This window comes from Gekko japonicus, unplaced genomic scaffold, assembly GCF_001447785.1.
Source record: "Gekko japonicus isolate JY-2015 unplaced genomic scaffold, Gekko_japonicus_V1.1 scaffold568, whole genome shotgun sequence".
Lineage (NCBI taxonomy): Eukaryota > Metazoa > Chordata > Lepidosauria > Squamata > Gekkonidae > Gekko > Gekko japonicus.
In genome coordinates, this window is record NW_015169190.1 from 497,602 (window position 1) to 518,968 (window position 21,367).

The 21,367-nt window shown below is 47.9% G+C and overlaps 1 protein-coding gene across 1 annotated transcript in view; it reads left to right on the forward strand.

The window, feature by feature from the left end:
* Positions 1-14,763, forward strand: part of MTNR1B (melatonin receptor 1B) — a 49,637-nt gene extending 34,874 nt beyond the window's left edge. The window contains exon 2 of the mRNA XM_015416225.1: positions 13,895-14,763. Coding sequence (XP_015271711.1) covers positions 13,895-14,763 — 869 coding nt within the window. The remainder of the gene's footprint in view (positions 1-13,894) is intronic.
* Positions 14,764-21,367: the final 6,604 nt, after the last annotated feature.

The window sequence follows — 21,367 nt, forward strand, 5'->3', positions numbered from 1 at the left end:
TCTAGTGAGTGCTCCCTTCTCATTTGGTGGCCAAAGTATTTGAGCTTCATTTTCATTATCTGGCCTTCCAGGGAACAGTCAGGGTTGATTTCTTTTAGGATTGACTGATTTGTTCTTCTTGCAGTCCAAGGGACTCTCAAGAGTCTTCTCCAGCACCATAGTTCAAAAGAATCTATTCTTCGGCGCTCGGCCTTCCTTATAGTCCAACTCTCGCAGCCATATATTACTACTGGGAATACCATTGCTTTGACCATGCGGACTTTTGTTGGCAGGGAGATGTCTCTACTTTTTATCATGCTGTTTAGGTTCGCCATCACTTTCCTCCCAAGGAGCAGGTGTCTTTTAATTTCATGGCTGCTGTCACAGTCTGCGGTGATCTGGGATCCCAGGAACATGAAGTCTGTCACTACTCCCGCGACTTCCCCTTCTATTTGCCAAGGAGTGATGGGGCCGGATGCCATGATCTTATTTTTTTTTATGTTGAGCTTCAAGCCCACTTTTGCACTCTCCTCTTTTATCCTGCGCAAGAGGCTCTTAAGGTCCTCTTCACTGGCTCTGTGGCCAGGCTCAAAGTTTCCCCCAACCCTTCCAAGCACCACTTTTTCCCAATCCATGCGTTTGCTGTTTCTGCCCATCATTCTTTGAGTGACATAAAAATGTTATCTTACTGGCAAAGTAATTTTAGCCAATCGGGGATCATGTTGCCAGCATGGCAGTACTGCAGAATTAATCATATCCTGACCTGGATAGCCCAGGCTAGACGGATCTCGTCAGATCTCGGAAGCTAAGCAGGGATGGTCCTGGCTAGTATTTGGATGGGAGACCATTCCAGGAATTCCAAGGCAGAGGCAGGCAAATGGCAAACCACCGCTGAACCTCTCTTGCCTTGAAAGCCCTACAGGGGTCGCCATAAGTCAGCTGAGACTTGATGGCACTTTCCACCACCACCAATCATATCTGGCTTCATAATAATGTTGCAAATCCAGTTCAGAATTGGGGCAATGTTTCCTGCCCTCATTCTGAATGGGTAAGCACTTTCACAATGTGTTATGTATTGAGCCTAAGTCAGCCCTCTAGGTGTACCTGGAACTGGTTCAGCTTCTTAAAAAGGTAAAGGTTCCCTTGCTCGAAAGCCAGTCGAGTCCGACTCTAGGGTTGCGGTGCTCATCTCCGTTTCAAAGCCGAAGAGCCAGCGCTGTCCGAAGACATTTCCGTGGTCATGTGGCCGGCATGACTAAACACCGAGGCGCACGGAACGCTGGTACCTTCCCACCGAAGTGGTACCTATTTATCTACTTGCAATTTCTTGCTTTCAAACTGCTAGGTTGGCAGGAGCTGGAACTAGAGACGGGAGCTCACTCCGTCATGCGGCACACTCGGGTCTCGAACTGCTGAACTACCAACCTTCCACAGCCTGCAGTTCGGCGTCTTAACCACTTGAGCCACCGCAGCTTCTTACTCTAGACCAATAGCTTACCAGGATCCTGGAGTAGACCAATAGATAAGTAGTGTAATGTAAACAGCCTATCCTTGGGAATGGGCGTGTGTGGGGTGGGGTGTTTGCATGCTTTATAAGCAGGGCTCAAACCTTGTTGCTTGTCTTTGTTGTGTTCCTGAAATCACTAAATAAACTAGAGCTGATCACTGCATGCGTCCAGAACCCAGTATTTAACACAATGGTTGCAGACGCCCACAAAAAAACAAAAACAAAACAAAACCCTCACCAAAAGAAAGTGTTTTTTTGCAGAGGGCTACAGCTGTGGTGGCTCAAGTGGTTAAGACGCTGAACTGCAGGGCTGTGGAAGGTCGGTAGTTCAGCAGTTCGAGACCCGAGTGTGCCACATGACGGAGTGAGTTCCCGTCTCTAGTTCCATCTCCTGCCAACCTAACAGCTCGAAAGCAAGAAATTGCAAGTAGATAAATAGGTACCACTTCAGTGGGAAGGTAATACTGTTCCGTGCGCCTTGGTGTTTAGTCATGCCGGCCACATAACCACAGACATGTCTTCGGACAGCGCTGGCTCTTCGGCTTGGAAACGGAGATGAGCACCGCAACCCTAGAGTCGGATTCGACTGGCTTTCGAGCAAGGGAACCTTTACCTTTACTTTACCGCTTTCCTAGAATGCACCCCTTGTTCGCTTGCCTGTGTCTCTTTTTTTGCCATCAAGTTGCAGCCAACTTGTCATTGCCTGCCTCCCCATCAGGACCCTGGTCTTCCTTGGAGGTCTCCCATCCAAATTGTTGGATTTTTTTTTAACATAGCTGTGTTGTGCAGAGGAAATAAAGCATACACAGGCAGGTGTGTATTTAGCTTATAAGAAAAAGAAACTTTACTATATAAAATTAGGGAAGGGTTACACGGAAGAAAATTACAGCATCCTAACTAGTCTCCGTCTTTCCTGTTTGTTTGCTTGCTAATGTGTGTGTGGGGGGGGGGGCAGAGAATGAAGGAAAAGAAAGTTTCCCCCCAAAGCTCTACCCCTGGTGCAGGTGCCAGACAGTATGTAACATCTTCCAATATACTGATTACCCAATAGTCAATCTACAGCTCATCTCATTAGGAATAATACACCCCCCTTCTTGTCAGGAAAATTCTACATGCTATGCTAACACACTAACATTAACATACAGACACAACAGATTAACTCTTTCATGACTGAAGGGTGACACTCGCAAATCCCAGCACAAATACTAGCCAGGGCCGACCCTCCTTAGCTTCCAAGATCTGATGAGACTGGGCTAGCCTGGACTATATCTAGGTCAGGTCTCTCTCTCTCTCTCTCTGCCTGTAAAGTGCCGTCAGGTCACAGCTGACCTTTGGCGACCCCAGCAAAGGACTTTCAAGGCAAGGGAGAAGCAGAGAATGGTTTGCTATTCAGGTCCTCTGCAGAGTTCTGACCCCGCTTAGCTTCTGGCATCTGACGAGATCAGGCTACACCACACTGCCTTCCCTTCCCAGGTCTATGTCTTTTGTTGTTGTTGTTCAGTCGCACAGTCGAGTCCGACTCTTCGCGACCCCATGGACAAGATCTCGCCAGGCCCTCCTGTCTTCTGCCGTCCTCTGAGGTTTGCTCAATTTCATGTTCGATGCATCTATGACACTGTCTAACCATCTCATCCTTTGCCGTCCCCGTCTTCTTTGACCTTCAATCTTTCCCAGCATCAGGGTCTTCTCCAGGGAGTGCTCCCTTCTCATTTGGTGGCCAAAGTATTTGAGCTTCAGTTTAATTATCTGGCCTTCCAGGGAACAGTCAGGGTTGATTTCTTTGAGGATTGACTGATTTGTTCTTCTTGCAGTCCAAGGGACTCTCAAGAGCCTTCTCCAGCACCATAGTTCAAAAGAATCTATTCTTCGGCGCTCGGCCTTCCTTATAGTCCAACTCTCGTAGCCATACATGACTACTGGGAATACAATTGCTTTGACCATGCGGACTTTTGTTGGCAGGGTGATATCTCTACTTTTTATCATGCTGTTTAGGTTCGCCATCGCTTTCCTCCCAAGGAGCAGGCGTCTTTTAATTTCATGGCTGCTGTCACAGTCTGCGGTCATCTGGGATCCCAGGAATGTGAAGTCTATGTCTACACATGGATAAATGCACTCGAGATATATTGAGATAGGTAGCTGTGTTTGTCTGTAGCGGTAGAATCCGAAGAAGTGAGCGGTGACTCACGAAAGCTCATCCCCTGCTGCCTATTTCGTTAGTCTTCAAGGTGCTGCTGCACTCCAGATGTGGATTAGGTGAATTTTGGGAGCCTTCTGAAGTAAAACTGAGAAGGAAGTATAGAGGATGCTGGTACACAAAATCACATTTCCATTGATGTACTGTTTCATGTGTTATCTCAGGAAGCACGGCAGTACCCCTGTGTGGTAAGCCAATGTGATGATCCTCATGCTGGAATGGAGACAGAGGCTTTGATCAGGACACCCGGTGAGCGTATCGCCGAGCAAGGGCCTCTCTGGCTCTTAGTTCTTACAGTATCCCAGCTGTCATCTTTTCCATTTTGACCTGTCAGTTGCAGCAGACTGTAATCCTCCCTGAGTTATTGTAATGAGGAGGGACAGAAAGAGGAATGAAAGGAATATAAATGGGGGCTCTAAATGCAAGGTTTGTAGGCAAGGAGAATCCAGGTTGCCCCCACTAGACCCGCAAATTTCGTATTGGCTGCTCCCCTTCTAGCACCTCGCTCTCAGAGGTACACTGCCTCTGAGTGTGGAGGCTTCATTTAGAGAAGAGGAAGAGAGAGAACAGAAGAGATTGGAATTATACCCCGCCCTTCGCTCGGAGTCTCCAAGTGGTTTACAATCTCCTTTCCCCTTCCCCTCCCCACAACAGACACCCTGTGAGGTAGGCAGAGCTGAGAGAGCTCTGAGAGAACAGCTCTGACAGAACCATGGCTTGCCCAAGGTCATCCAGCATGTGCAAGTGGAGGAGTGGGGGATGAAACCCGGTTCTCCCAGATTAGAGTCCGCACACCAAACAGTAGAATCTGGAGAAATTAGCAGTGACTCACAAAAGCTCATACCCCGCCACATATTTTGTTAGTCTTTAAGGTGCTACTGCACTCAAGATGTGGATTAGGAGAATTTTGGGAGCCTTCTGAAGTAAAACTTCATAGTGAAAGCCATGAGGGGCTGTGGCACAGTGGAGAGCCTCTGCTTGGCACGTAGAAGGTCCCAGGTTTAATCTTCAGCACCTCCAGTGGGAACGACCAGGCAGCAGGTGATATGAAACACCCCCTACCTGAAGCCCAGGAGAGCCCCTGCTAGTCTGAGGAGACGATACTGACCTTGATGGAGTGATGGTCCAATTCACCATAAGGCAGCTTCATGGGTGTTCATGTGAGTGTGAAAGAGAAGATGGAGGAGGAATAAGATACAGAACTAGGGACCAGTAGCTGGAACACTTTGAAGACCCATCTAGCTCCATGGGACCTCGTGTCCACCCACTCCGCCTGGCCCAGGGTGCCAGGAATCCACAAAAAGTCAAAGGAGTCATAATTTCCAAGTTGGAATGTGGCCCCTTTAAGGAGTCCATGTCTCGGCCAAAGGAGGTGGGGCTGGGTTTAGAGCAGGGTTGTCAAACTCATTTGTTACGAGGGCCGGATCGGACATAAATGCCACTTTGTAATGCCAGGTACCGGAGATACAGATTTTATAAAGGATACGGGCAAACCCAATGAATGATATTACTTTTGACACAAAATACAAACATTCTTAAAACTTTAACACCCTTACAATATCTCTTCAAAGTATCTCCCTGACGCCCACCCTCCCACTTCCACCACCTGTTATGCATTAGCACTGGGACAGCATACAGGGACGTAATGCAAAGCCCCTGTCATCTGGCAATAAACGTAATGACCAGTCGCTCGCAGGCCGGATAAGAGCCCTGGATGGGCCGGTTTCAGCCCACGGCCTGTGTGTTTGACACCCCTGGTTTAGCTATAAGGGCTTAGCGTTACTCTGGCGGTTCTGGGAGCCGAGTTGTCTGCTTGGAACTGTCCATGGTCCTGCAGACACCCACCGTTCTTTACACGCTCCCCATACACATGTCCCAGCTGCTGGTCTCGACGCCTGAAAATCACCAGTCTCCCCTGGGGGACCCCAGCCTGTGCTCGCTAGACTTTGGCTTGCTCTTGTGGGCCTAGAACAGCCATGAGAGGACTATGGGGAAGGATCTGGTAGAAGCTAATCCTGTATAGCACCAAGGTGGGTAGCCGTGCTGGTCTGTCTGTAGCAGTAGAAAAGAGCAAGAGTCCAGTAGCGCCTTAAAGTCGCAGGGGATGAACGTTCGTGAACAGTGACTCACGGAATCTCCTGCGCTGCCAACAATTCTGTTAGTCTTTAAGGTGCTACTGGACTCTTGCCCTTTTTTCCACTATATAGCACCAGCAAGAGACAAACCGGTCGAGGTAGCTGGATCAAGCACACCTGCCTATTGGAGGCCAGGACTTGATTTCCTTGAGAAAATCAGTTAGAAGTGAATTTACCATCCCAAATCGCAATTCAAGGCTTAGTTTGGCTTAACTCCTGGCCATTCTCATGGAGTGTTGATTAGAGGTGTATGAATGCAAGAGCAAGACCCCAGATCTGCTGCAGGAACTGAGCCTGGGGAGAGTGGGAGTCTCCAGAATTTGAAATGTGCTCAAGGTGTGCTAGCTACGTCCCTTTTACTAACCTCTAATGCAGGAGGTCTGAAAATCCCACAAAATGTGAAGTCTCTTCCTAAAATAATAGGAACATCAGAGAAGCCAGTATTGGATCAGGCCAATGGCCCATCCAGTCCAACACTCTGTCACCCACTGGCCAAAAATACCAGGTGCCATCAGGAGGTCCAGCAGTGTGCCAGGACACTAGAAGCCCTCCCACTGTTGCCTCCCCCCCCCCAAGCACCAAGAATACAGAGCATCCCTTGCCCCAGACTGAGAGTTCCGGTCTATACCTTGTGGCTATTAGCCACTGATGGACCTCTGCTCCATATGTTTATCCAATTCCCTCTTGAAGCCGTCCATGCTTGTAGCCGCCACCACCTCCTGTGGCACTGAATTCCACGTGTTAATCTAAGACAAGTTTCCAAACAAGTGAGTACTGAATCACAAAAAATTCATGCTGGAATAAATTTTGTTCACCTTAAAGGTGCCACCAGAGTTCTGTTTAATGCTTCCCTATAGGAGCTGCAGTGGCTCAAGTGGTTAAGACGCTGAACTGCAGGGCTGTGGAAGGTCGGTAGTTCAGCAGTTCGAGACCCGAGTGTGCCGCATGACGGAGTGAGCTCCCGTCTCTAGTTCCAGCTCCTGCCAACCTAGCAGCTCGAAAGCAAGAAATTGCAAGTAGATAAATAGGTACCGCTTCGGTGGGAAGGGAACAGCGTTCCGTGCGCCTTGGTGTTTAGTCATGCCAGCCACATGACCACGGAAACGTCTTTGGACAGCGCTGGCTCTTCGGCTTGGAAACGGAGATGAGCACCGCAACCCTAGAGTCGGATTCGACTGGCTTTCGAGCAAGGGAACCTTTACCTTTACTTTATAGCACAACTTGGTGTGCGTATTTTGCCAAACTAAGTCCCTGACCATCCAGGCAAGCCTGATCTTGTCAGATCTCAGAAGCTAAGCAGAGTGGCCCCTGGTGAGTACTTAGATGGGAGACCACCCAGGAAGCCCAGGGCTGCTACTCAGAGGCAGGCAATGGGAAACTGCCTCTGTTTGTCTTTTGCCTTGAAAACCCTGTGGGGTGGCCGTAAGTCGGCTGTGGCTCCATGGCCCTTTCGACCCACCAAGAAGCTAAAATGCAGAAGAAATGGAGAAGCTCAAGAGATGCCCGCAGCACCGCGGATTCTCACAGCATGCAGCAACTATAAATACAGCCGCGGCAAAGAACTCTGTGCTGCTGATCGCTACGCTGGGGAAATGTTAACAAGAGACTCTGGCAGTCATCAGAGTCTTTTAGAGCTCACCCCTGGGGTGGGGCTTTAACTGGCCGTTTAATGAGAGCTACGATGTAGATTTCTTACTCAAAATGCCTGCTAGTCTTTGGGACTAGCCTGTGCAGGTTACTTCGCTGTGCCGTCCTGATCCGAGCCTGTAATAAGCGAGCGGGAGGCTGTTAATTGTTTTCTCGTGGGCGCAAGAGCCATGTGCTCTCCACGCCTGGGGCTTGGGTCATGCTGTGAGCGGTAACGGGATTCAATACTGGCCTGTCACTCCAAATCGTGCAGTGTTCCTCATTAGCTCCAAAAGGGCAATTTCCCCATGGCTTGTGGCATCATGCGACATGTGACCGTCTCCTAGACACCTACAGTCCCGTCCGGATGACAAGCTTTGCTCAGCCTGAGGATGTGTTATTCAGCTGGAGATGGTCTCCAGCCCTGGTTAAGTAACAGTGCTGAGCATCCCTCCGGAAAGCTGGCTGTGATCAAAGTGCTTCTCACATGGCATCTCACAGTCATGCTCTCATTTCACGTAGACTCCACTTTTCTCCCCAACAGCAGCCTGAATAGCCCAGTTCAGAGAATCATAGAGTTGGAAAAGACCTACAGAGTCTTCTAGTCCAATCCCTTGCATAATACAGGAAATTCACAAATACCTCCCCCCCCCACATACACCCCTGTGACTGCTGTTCCATGCCCAGGAGATGACAAAAAACCTAAGAACGTAAGAGAAGCCAGTGTTGGATCAGGCCAATGGCCCATCCAGTCCAACACTCTGTCACACAGTGGCCAAAGATACCAGGTGCCATCAGGAGGTCCCCCAGTGGGGCCAGGACACTAGAAGCCCCCCCACTGTTGCCCCCCCCCCCGAAGCACCAAGAATACAGTGCATCACCTGCCCCAGCCTGAGAGTTCCTATCTATACCTTGTGGCTAATAGCCACTGATGGACTTCTGCTCCATATGCAGAACCTCTAGGATCTCCAGCCAAAATGACCTGCAGAAAAATAGCTTCCTGAAAGTGACAATCAGCATTTTCCTGGGCGTCTAAGAAAGGGCCACAAGAACTAAACACTGAGGCAACCCTCCCTGCCTCTTCCTCTCCTGATCTGCCTACGTTCACACAATCAGCATCGCTGACAGATGGCCATCTAGATTAGCCTGATCTCATCAGATCTTGGAAGTTAAGTGGGGTCAGTCACAGTCGGTACTTGGATGGGAGCCCACCAGTGAAGTTTGGGTAGCTGTTTGTCTCTTGCCTGTGATGCCCCATGGACGGTGTTGCCATGAGTCATTGGCAATGACTGCATGTTCTTATTCTTTCTCCCCAGTGGATTCCCCAAAGCAGCTTAGAGTGTTGTTCACCTTTCTTCTGTTTTATTCTCAGAGTGACAACCTTATGAGGATGCACATATTTGGAAGTTTTTAAAGCTTCTTTGGAGGTTTTCAGACAGAGGCTAGATGGCCACCTGACAGCAATGTTGATTCTGGGAACGTAGGCAGATCATGAGAGGGAGGGCAGGAAGGGTTGCCTCAGTGCTTAGTTCTCGTGGCCTTTTCTTACACGCCCAGGGAAATGCTGATCACCACTTTGGGGTCAGGAAGCAATTTTTTCTCCGGGCCGGTTTTTTGTCATCCTCTGGGCATGGAGCAGGGGTCACTGACTGGGTGTGCGTATGAGTGAGAGGTATTGATGAATTTCCAGCATTGTGCAGGGGGTTGGACTAGATGACCCTGGAGGTCCCTTCCAACTCTATGGGTGCGTTTAGACGGGGCATTTACAATGGTATAGGTGCCGGTTGGAATCGGTGTACTTAGCTGCGTTCACACGGCGAACATCTGCCTTCCGTCCCTAACCGTTGCAAAGAGCTTTAAACCGTTGTATTCTGCCACTAGGTCCCCAAGTGGTGGTATCCTGAGTGCACCGGTTGTAAGCATTTTACCCCCGTCTGATCGCTCTCCACCGTTGTAGAGCCACTTCCGTTCGGAAACCCGAGGCTTCTGATTTTCGCCCACCATTTTTTTTGTTAGGTCGGCGATATGCGCTCGGGCGAAGCTTCACCCCGGCGTTTGTTTAAAAAAGAAAAAGAAAGAAAAGGTCCCTAGTTTAAGGTTTTAGAGGAGTCCGGGGCCTCAGGGAGGGCAGTTTGCTCTTTAAACTTTAAAGGTAAGTCCTCTCTTCATGGCATGCCTTTCTGGATGGGGTGTTTTGCGCATGCGCGAAGATCGCCATTCTGTGGATGGCTGCCTATGCGCATGCGCAAACTGAGTTTTTTTAAAAAAACCACTGACGGCCGCTGTGTGTGTGAACGGGCATACAGCGATGGGCTCCGCAGACAGTGTGATCGCATTTCAGCCGGCATAAACTACACCGGTTGGAACCGGCTGAAACGCCCCGTCTGAACGCACCCTGTGATTCTATGGTTCCAAGGGTGAGATGGAGAGTGACTGGCCCAAGGTCATCCGATTAGCTTTCATGCCAGAGTGGGGATTTGAATCTGGGCCTCTCAGATCCTACTCCCGCACTCTAACCACTACACCACACTGGCTGTCCTGTGTTTAGACAGAGCTTTCCTAGAAATGGCTGGCATATAATGGTGACTATAGGAAGTGGAGCCAGCTACAAAAGACCAAGTCCTATGAGGAAAGGTTGAAGGAGCTGGGTATGTTTAGCCTGGAGAGGAGATGACTGAGAGGTGATATGAGAACCATCTTCAAGTACTTGAAGGGCTGTCATCTAGAGGATGGTGCAGAGTTGTTTTCTGTTGCCCCAGCAGGTTGGACCAGAACCAACGGGTTGAAATTAAATCAAAAGAGTTTTTGGCTAAACATGAAGAAGAACTTCCTGACAGAGCAGTTCCTCAGTGGAACAGGCTTCCTTGGGAGGTGGTGGGCTTTCCTTCTTTGGAGGTTTTCAAACAGAGGCTTGATGGCCATCTGACAGCAATGCTGATTCTGTGAACTTAGGCAGATCATGAGAAGGGAGGGCAGGAAGGGTTTCCTCAGTGCTTACTTCTTGTGGCCCTTTCTTACACACCCAGGGAAATGCTGATCGCCACTTTGGGGTTAGGAAGAAATTTTTCTCCAGGCCAGTTTGGCTGGAGATCCTGGAGGTTTTTTGTCATCTTTTGGGCATGGACCAAGGGTCACTGGGGCTGTGGGGGGGGAGGTATTTGTGAATTTCCTGCCTTGTGCAGAGGGTTGGACCAGATGACCCTGGAGGTCCCTTTCAAGTCTATGATTCTATGAAAATTGTTGCACCAGCTTACCTTCAGTCACAACGCAGGTTTGCTCAAGACTCCTTAGGTTCCACCCCCAAAATCTCCAGGTATTTCTGAGCCTGGAGTAGGGTTGCCAAGTCACGGCGGGGGATCGTGTGTCTTTGCAGAATCCGTGCCGTGGGGACGGCGAGACACGTTGCACCCGCTGTCGCCAAGACATGACTCTATGCGTCGCTCTGGCAATGGGGGCTCCAAACAGCGTAGCATCATGTCCTGGTGATGGCGGTGCAATGCATCTCGCCGTCCCCGCGGCACAGATTCTGCAAAGACACACGATCCCCTGCGGCGACTTGGCGAGATTTGGGAGCCCTAGCCTGGAGCTGGCCACCATAGCCCCACCCCCTCCACCTCAGAGATTCAGTGTGAGTACAGCTGGGCACCAGGGCAAGGAGGAGAAGGGAACGGCTTCCATAAGCCTGCAAGAGTCCACAACTTGCTTTTGCAGGCTTTGCAACCTGATTGTGGGTCGTGATCTGAAGGTTGGGAAAGATGCTAGTCCAACTGGCAGTGGCTGTCCAGGATCTCTGGCTGAGAAAGGTCTTTCCTGACACCTGTTACCCAAGATCTTTTAAAGGCTGAGATGTTAGGATACAAAAAAAACCCCAAACATATTGTATGGCTGAAATCCTAGCAACACTTTCCCAGGAGTAAGTCTCATTGGGTAACAGGGGACCTGTGAGGAAGCCTGCATTGGATTTTTTCATCATCAGTGAGCCCCCCACCCCCACCCCCATTGATGCTTCTCAAATCTCAGAAATCCAATATTTGGAAGTTTGATATGTCCACTTTCAGGACGCCGCTAAAGATGCTGGGGGGGGGGGAACGTTGCGGGGAGAGACGCTTTCCTCTTCCCAGTGTTTGTTTCAGTCTCCTGCCGTTTGGAAAAGAAATGCTTCAGATGTATGGAGAGAAGGGATGAAAGGGACGCAGCTTAATGATATGCCGCGGATTTCAATTAAATGGGGGCAAAGGAATCGTTCCAAAGAATCCAAAGCCTTCTGAGCATTTAATTTTTTTTCTCCTTTCTGCTCACTGCATTCACACAGCTTTGGGTTTTGCCTACGGTTGCTGGCTTTTAGAAGCTAGATGGCTTCTCAATGGCTACACAGGAGGAGGAGCTGTGGCGAAAGCAGGTTGTTTAATCACTCAGGGGAAATAAACACCTGTAGGCCAGCTAGTTGCAGAAACAAATAATACAAGTGGGGGGGGGGCTGCGAGACTCATGGGGGAGGAATCCCATCTCCCACCCCCATTGCCAGTCCTGGCAGGGCTCCAGACCAGACCACCCACCGTAAGCCCGGCAGCGACAACAGCACTGCCTAGGAGCTGCCCTTAGCCCAGAGAAGCTTCCAGTCTCCGCCGCCACAGCACCTGGGACCAGAGCCTCATCTGGTGTCCACTGTAGCAACGGCAGGGCCTGGAGCCTCTGCTGTAGCATCCAGGCCTGGAGTGGCTCCCTGCGGCAGCCGCTGCCGGCTCAGCTGGTAAGTGCATTATCTGCACATGCACAGACAACACTTTCATTAATTGGGGTTGTTGCTGTTTTTAAAACCCCAATGTATTTTTGTAACGTTTCAGGTCTTTCTGCAAACTTGGGGAGTCCCCCAAGTTTGCAGAAAAATCTGTTTGGCATCGACGTGACCCCAATGTACAGATGTAGGTATCCGCAGATTGGGGCCACATATCACTATTAGGTATATAGATGATCACCACAGTCCTGTTATTTTATTATTGCTGCTCTTCTGATTCAAAACAGTGTTTACAGTGATATTATTATTATTATTATTATTATTATTATTATTATTATTACTATTACTATTACTATTACTATTTAAATTTATGAATCGGCCCATCCCTACTATTGTAGGGCTCTGAGCGACGTACATAGTATTAAAAACAATCATCAATCATCAAATAAAACAATCAAACGTATTAATTACATTGAAACAGATGGTGGGTAGTACCTTAGAGCTAATTATTCTCCTGTTGCAGACTACCGGCTGTTCCTGATATTAAGTCAGTGTTCCCGCTACAGTTTTTAGCCTCCGGCTCACACATTTTTGTCTTAGCTCGGGAAGGATGGCTGCAGAGCAAACTGATTTATGCAGTAGCCAAATGGCTCGCTCACAACTTGAATGCCAGTAGCTCACCAAGTAGGATTTTTGCTCACAAGACCCCACAGCTTAGAGGGAGCATTGGTCATGGTCCCCTAGTGTGGTGCTTGTGGGCGCTATGGCACCTGCCCGTGCTTCCTCTGGTGCCTCCTGAGCTTTGTAGAAAGTGGGTGGAGCCATTATAAGGCAGGGCTTGTGACTGGCTGCCCTCATTCCAGTGGAAGGGTTTTCTACGGCTGCAGTAGCAGCTGTACCCACTGGAGGGCCAAGAGGACTGGTAAGCACCTGGGCTTTCCTCAGTCAGTGTGTGGGTCCTTTCTTCCCTTAGGCTTTTGTTCTTTTTAGTCATCTTGGTGGCCCTTGTAAGGGCAAAAAAGTGGTATACACATTTTGTAAATAAATAAATAAATCTGTACCCTTCCCTTTCCCTTTCCCTTTCTCCTCTTTATTCCCCTTCTGTGGTTCTTTCACAAATCAAGGAGGAAGAGGAAACATCTGTGGCGGACATTTTGGGGTGGTGGGTCACCTCCTCCTCTCAACGTTCTAAAGGTTCCCGTGGGCTCAAAAAAGGTTGGGGACCCCTTCGGAAGATGCCGGGTACTGAATCTGGGACTTGCTGCTCTCAAGCCATGTGCTGTACCACTGGGCCACAATCCCATGGGTGGGGTTGTTTGTTTTTGTTTTGGCACTGGCCTTCTCCTCCTCCCATGGCAGGGTTGGTCCAGAATGGCAAAAGTGGTGAAACAGCCACAGGGTCCCACCACTACGGACACGAATCCATTACGTCCTGCAGTTAACCGCTTTTTAAAAAGAGCATCTGTTCAGCCTTTGCTCCGCCAGATTCTTCACCATCGATTTGCAAAATGTTATACCACTTTTCTACTGAAAGGTCTCAAAGTAATTAGCAGAAAAATCAAACCCTTAAAACAACAACAAAAATCAGAAAAAGCAATATAAGCCATTATAAAAAATCTCCAATTACCAGGTGACATTTGAAGGCATTTGTTAGTTATTACTGTTAGTTATTACTCCGGTGTCAATCAATGACTTTTCTTCCCCCTTTTCTTCCCTAGGCAACGTGTTTGTGGTTAGCCTGGCGTTGGCGGACTTAGCCGTGGCCTTGTACCCTTATCCTCTAGTGCTCGTCGCAATTTTCCGCAATGGCTGGTCCTTGGGGGAGATGCACTGTAAAGTCAGTGGCTTTGTGACGGGACTCAGCGTCATAGGCTCCATCTTCAGCATCACCGCCATCGCAATCAACCGATACTGCTACATCTGCCATAGCTTTGCCTATGACAAAGTATACAGCTGTTGGAACACCATGCTGTACGTCTGCCTGGTCTGGGTATTGACCGTGGTCGCAACAGTGCCAAACTTTTTTGTCGGCTCGCTCGAGTATGATCCCCGCATCTACTCGTGCACGTTCACCCAGACGGCCAGCTCGTATTACACCATCGTCGTCGTCGTCGTCCATTTCATCCTCCCCATCACCATTGTGAGCTTCTGCTATCTTCGGATCTGGGTCCTCGTGCTCCAGGTGAGGCGGCGAGTCAAGTCGGAAGTCCAGCCCAGGCTGAAGCCGAGTGACTTCCGAAACTTCCTCACCATGTTTGTCGTCTTTGTGATCTTTGCTTTCTGCTGGGCGCCGCTGAACTTCATTGGGCTGGCGGTCGCCAGCAACCCTTCGGAAATAGCACCCAAAGTCCCAGAGTGGCTGTTCGTCGTGAGCTACTTCATGGCCTACTTCAACAGTTGCCTTAACGCAATAATATACGGACTCCTGAACCAAAACTTCCGGAAGGAATACAAACGGATCCTGATGTTGCTGTGGTTGCCGAGGCGGGTTCTTCAGGATACCTCCAGGGGGGGAACGGAGGGCCCGCGGAGCAAGCCGTCTCCCATTTTAAATAACAATGACCAAATGAAAACGGATACCATATAAATGTAAGATGGCAGATGCCAAAAGGGTGCCATTTTGTAAACCGCAAATGTAAGATTGTACACCTTGTTTCTTGCTTGCCTTTTTCTGTGCTTTCTATTTGAACATCATCCCACTAGGCCCGTAAATCTTTCCTGTCTCCTTAAAGTACATTTCCTTTTACATATTTGCTATCAACGGGAAATTGGCTTTGGGATTCACAAGGGGAGAAATCCCCATGGGTTTTAGGGGCTTGCACTGTACCAGGAAGCCTGGGTGGGGTCAAACCCAGGAGAAAGTTACCCTGCTTCCCTAGGGCCACCTAGGGCTCTGTGACGCCTGCCAGGTCAGCTTCCTCATCGAGTATTAAATCCTAAAAATGCTACTGCCAAGTTCCAGCTTAGCTTACAGTAAAACATCCCTCATCTGGGGACTCCTTACTGTAAACTGAACTAATATTCAGTAGCAGCAGTCGTAAGCTTGGTGGATGGTCCACAAGAGGACTTGGATCCCCTTGGTTGACAGAAGGACCACAAAAAGGACTGGTGACCCCCTTATTCCCCTTGCCTGGCTTGTCCTTCTCTCTCCGGCATCCCCGGAGCATCTCTGGAGCCAGCAGTGACACTGGGAAACTGGCTGTACACCATCTAGTTTGTAAGTGCCCTACAACCATCCTCGTAAGATCGGGTTTGTAACTCTAGGACTATCTCTGGAGCAGGCAGGGGAGTCATGCAGGGTTGATGCCCTAACCCTATAGAGCGGTGGCGACCAGATGTGCAGCACGGCAGGCACCCGAGTGACTCCTGGAATAAAAGGGAAGCACGTCAAGTGCCCTTTCGTCTCTTCCTTACTGCTGCTACTCGGCAACTATGATTGTTGGAGTTTGCTGGGGAAAAGTGAATGTCTGAGGACAAAAGTAGATGATCCACAAGAATCATAGAGTGTTAGAGTTGGAAGGGACCTTGCAGGTCATCTAGTCCAACACCCTGCACTCTGCAGGAGCGTAGCCGAAAGATGGTTGTCCAGCCTCCACTTGAAAATGTGCTTAACGGGGTCTTACTTGTGTCATCGAAAGCAGCTACAGGAGGCTACTAGCTAGAGTGCTGGAGTGGTGGGAGGGGAAGAGGTGCTTAACCCATCCTCCTCTGACCATTTTTGGTGCTCCAAAGTACCCCTAAAAATGGCTTTTTCATAAAAACAGGGTCAGGGGAGACACAATTGGACAAATGGCTGGAGGGAAATGGGTTAGGAAATCCTTCCCTCAATATGTCACGGTTCCCAGAGGTGGCCTTTCACAGTTGCATTTTACATAGGAAACAGCTCAGGATAAAGCCTTGTGTTCTGGTTTGGCCCAGGCTCAATGGGGCTGCAGGGGCTCAACTGGTTAAGACACTGAACTGCAGACTGGAAGGTTGGTAGTTCAGCAGTTCGAGACCCGAGTGCCGCATGACGGAGTGAGCTCCTGTCTCTGGTCCCAGCTTCTGCCAACCTAGCAGTTCAAAAGCAAGAAATTGCAAGTAGATAAATAGGTACCACTTTGGTGGGAAGGTAACAGCATTCCGTGTGCCTCGGCGTCTAGTCATGCCGGCCACATGACCTTGGAAATGTCTTTGGACAGCACTGGCTCTTCGGCTTAGAAACGGAGATGAGCACCGCATCCCTAGAGTCAGATTCGACTGGCTTTTGAGCAAGGGAAACCTTTACCTTACCTTTACATCCTGGGTTGGGGTTGAACTGGGCAAAGAGAGGGGTAATTCAAGGCATACAGCGAAGGTGGTCAGAAGAGAAGAATATGTGTGCTAGATGTTCCAGATTTAATTGGGAACATCTCACCATTTCTCAGTTTTCATGAATATATCGGAGTTATCTCATCCTGGAAAAGGCTTAAGTATAAAGCAATGCAATGTTTTGAGTCACTTTTTTGTAAGCTCCATTCATCATCTGGATCCAGCTCAGAGTTTGCTCTGGGCATGTATCCTATTTAAGTGAGGTGAGACCCATCAAATGAAAACTGTCATTACAAGCAGATGAAGAGGTCAAGGCATGATCCAGCCAAAGTTAAGCACTTTTCAGTGTTATTGACTCCAAATACAACACACATTCTTGACTCTCTCCTTTGAAACTGAGGACACTTCAAAGCCCTTGGCATTAGCCAAACTGTGTCCATCATTTGTCAATGGTGAATTCTTCCTGGTGTAACTTAGCAATACTGTTTTTCATGTAAAACACTCCCAAGTACCCCTGGAGGGAAAGTCATGAATTTCAGGGTTGTTTTTTCTTCAATCATTACTTCTCAACAGTTATGGGAATTATTATATTCACCGTTAATTGTAAATCCAAGAAGCAATTATTTCTCCCATGGCAAAGATTAAAAAAACTATTTTCATACTCTTTTTTTTTAAAAGATATGTTTTAGTATGTTCTGAAACTCAGGAAGGGTATGCTAAAACTGTGGAGACCTTTGTTTGTCTTTAAGGAGATCAATGTCTCATTTTTACAGGGTTTGAAGATTTGATACCAGCATTTGAAATATTGATATTTTAATATGTCAGAAGAAAGCAAAGAGAACCGAAGTTTAACATTCATATAAAAATATTTTGGAGAACGTGACACTTCAGGGATTGAAAATGTCTGCTTTTGGAAGAGACTGTGGAGTCCTTTTGAACATTTTATTCCCTCTTAAGGGACATTTTGTTTCCTAAAGCAGCTGTGCTCATTTCCAATAAATATCGTTTACTCTCCATGCATCTTGTGCAGTTTACCAGTAATACCTCTGTAAATACTAAAGTACCAGTTCAACACCAAGATACTGCGATTGTTCTGTCTCTAAATTGTTCCTTGGAGCTTCAGGAAATCTAGTTCACACCTGGGGATCCCCTGGTTTCTAATTTATTTTTATTTGAGGTGGGGAACTTATATGGGCTCAAGGAGATACTTTATCTACTGAATTGGTTTTAATGGTTTTAAAATGTAGTTTTATTATGTACATTATAATTTGTTAGCTGTGTCACTGACAACCAAGAGTAACATTCATGCCATCGTATTCCCCGTTACTATGTATGGGTGTGAAAGTTGGAAACTGAAGAAAGCCAACAGGAAGTAAGTTGATTCGTTTGAAATGTGGTGTTGGAGGAGAGTTTTTACGGATACTGTAGACCGCCAAAAAGACAAACCAGCGGGTACTAGATCAAATCAAGCCCGAACGTTCCCTAGAAGCTAAAATGACTAAACTGAGGCTATCGTAATTTGGTCACATTATGAGAAGACAATAAAGGAAAGACCATAATGCTAAGGAATGTTGAAGGCAGCAGGAAAAGAGGAAGACTCAATGTGAGGGATGGACTCCATCAAGGAAGTCATCGTGGCCCTCTGCTTGCAAGACCTGAGCAAGGTTGTTAACGACAGGACATTTTGGAGGTCATTAATTCATAGGGTATTAAATACTGGGTTCAAGACGCATTGCAGTGAACAGCTCTACTTTATTAAGTGATTCAGCAGATACAAGACTGAAACCTCAGGGCAAGAGCCCTGTTTAAATAGCATGCAAGAACCACACCCAACTCCCAATGATAGGCTATTTACATAACATTACTTCCTCATTGGTCACCTCCAGAGTCCTGGTGGGCTATTGTTCTAGAGCTCCAAGCTCAGCCAGTCTCTGGTACCCAGTCCTGGAATGTTCCAGCCCTAATACATAACACAGGGTCACCCTAAGTTGGAAGCAACTTGATGACACTTCTCTCTCTCTCTCTCTCTCTCTCACACACACACACACACACACACAATTTGTTTGCTGCCTTGGTGGCCTTTGTGGGGTCAGAAAGGCGGGATATAAATTTTGTAAAATAAGAAAAAAATTAAATATGGATGCCCATGCAAACAGGAACTCCATGTGTATCAGGGTACACATGGAGCTTCAACTGCTCCAGCTAAAACCTGGGTGGAATGTTGAAAAACATAATATGGGACTCAGCTTTTGACGGGAGTGTAAAAAGGATTACAAAATGGACAGCTCCTAGAAGGAGGCCTCTCTTGTTTTAAAGGGTTGGCTTTCAATTTAAGGCACTGCACAAAATGTTAGATGCCCTCATAATTCTACACCTGAAGGGATCCGACAACACAGCCCTGCAGGCAGTGGGCTCTGTCCTCCCACCAGTGTTCCCTCCAAGCTGAGTTAGTGTGAGCTGACTCACAGTTCTTTAGCCCCCGGCTCACACATTTTTGTCTTACCCTGTTTCCCTGAAAATAAGACCTACCCCAAAAATAAGCCCTAGCAGGATTTCTATGCATTTGTGGTATAAGCCCTAGTGTGTCTTCTTGAGAAAAAATAAATATAAGACAGTGTCTTATTTTCGGGGAAACACGGTAGCTCAGGAAGGATGGCTCCAGAGCAGACTAATTTATGCAGTAGCCAAATGGCTCACTCACAACTTTAATATCAGTCGCTCAGAAAGTAGAATTTTTGCTCACAAGACTCCACAACCTTACAGGGAACAGCTCCCACCTCTACTCCTGGAGTTCAAGAGACACCTCCAGTTTCCCATCAGGACACCCCACCCAGCAGTGCCTTTGATCAGGTCATAGTAATACTCCTGTGCATGGGTCAAATATTTGCAATAACAGATGAAATGATCTGCACAAGGACGACCTGAGAGTCACCCCTCTGTACATGGCAGTGGACGGATCACGTCCTGTTTCACTGTGTCTTTATTTTGATTTGAAAAGACCAGTTCCCATAGATTTGTGAGGATTATTCAACCCAGGTCTTGGTTTCGTGTGAAAGCAGAAGCTCTGAGCGCTCTTTCCGGAACCATCTATGTTAGGAAGCCAGTTCCCATATTTCAGTCACAGTGTTGTGCGACCAAGAAACAGAGTCTAAGAAGGGGCTATGGGAGATCAAGGGAAGTGTTTGATTTTAATAGTTGGGATCACGAAGGGCAAGGATCAGGCCTAGCCCATTGTATGTGTGGTTTCCCCTGCCCCATCACTACTTTATTTTGACCAGCAGTGGCTCTCCAGAATCTGAAGATAAAAGTCTTTCACATCACCTGACACCAGATGGGAGATGCTGGGGATTGAACCTGGGCCCTTCTGCTTGCAAAGCAGATGCTCTGCCACTAAGCCATGGCTCCTTCCCATTCTATGAAGCTGTCTTATATCAATTAGACTATTGGTATGACAAGGTTTGGTGTAGGAGAGCCAGGTTGGTGTAATGGTTAAGTGCGCAGACTCTAATCTGGGAGAACCGGGTTTGATTCCCTACTCCTCCATATGCACCTACTGGATGACCTTGGGCAAGCTGTAGTTCTGATAAGAGCTGTCCGTGAAAAAGAGCAGTTTCTGTCAGAGCTCTCTCAGCCCCACCTACCTCACAGGGTGTCTGTTGTGGGGAGGGAAAGGGAAACAAGTTTGTAAGCCGCTCTGAGACTCTGAGTGAATGGCAGGGTATAAATACAATCCCTTCTTTTCTTCTTCTTCTTCTCCGTTCTAGCTAGCAGGGCCTCCCCAAGGTCTTAGGTAGAGGTCTTTCTCATCACCTGCTACTTGACCCTTTCAACTGAAGATGCTGGGGACTGAACCGGGGACCTTCTGCGTGTCAAAGGAGATGCTGTGCCACTGAGCCATGGCCTTTCCCTGTGCTTCCCCTGCAGATTATCCTCTCCCCCGTAGTTTAAGGACACGTTTTAAGATAAACAAATTACATGTTCCCTGCTTCCATATTTTAATTGAGGTGAAAATTTTCAAACAGACGTTTCTCTATACATTTGGTTCCTGCAAAGTGTGGATTTTTAAAAGAATCACTCTTGAGCACGGGAGGGACATGACGGAAGATGAATCCCAACAGCTACAGAAGAAAGCCTAGGACAGAATAGACTCTCAGTCCAACACAGTTGTTTAACCTGATCTACATGCAGCCACAGAATGGAATCCGTTCATGAACCATCAACGAAGGGGACAGGACCAGATTGACTTTTAGTGAACTCAGTCCTCCATTCCTGATGTTCTCATTGAGGAACTTCTGATAAGGTTCTAAAGGACCCCTGGAATATAGTTGGAAAGAAACATGAACCCTGATACAATATCTTTCATTTCCCTTTCCTACCTGGGCATTCAGGCCTAGTTACTGCTAAGTCAGTGAACCTGTCTGTCCTGTATCACTATAGAGTGTACGAGGGGGCTCTCTTGTCTGAATAAAAAAACCTAGGCATACATAGAAGACTAGATATCATCGGGGAAATGCACCTTTCTCCCTGGAAGCTAGTTCTCTAGGTATTTTTATACGGAGGAGACTTTAAGGGTCCAGCTGCAATCTGAAACGGAATTTATTTTTATTTCGATATTTACGCTCCACTTTGCTCCCCAACAAAACTGATCCCCTCTCTCCATGCAGGTAGAGAAAGGAATACTTTTCTCCCTTTCTCACAATACAAGAACTCATGGGCACTCGATGAAATTGCTGAGCGGTCAGGTTAGAACAGATAAAAGGAAGTACTTCTTCACCCAAAGAGTGATTCACACATGGGATTCACTGCCACAGGAGGTGGTGGCAGCTACAAGCATGGATGGCTTCAAGAGAGGATTAGATAAACATATGGAGCAGAGGTCCATCAGTGGCTATCAGCCACAA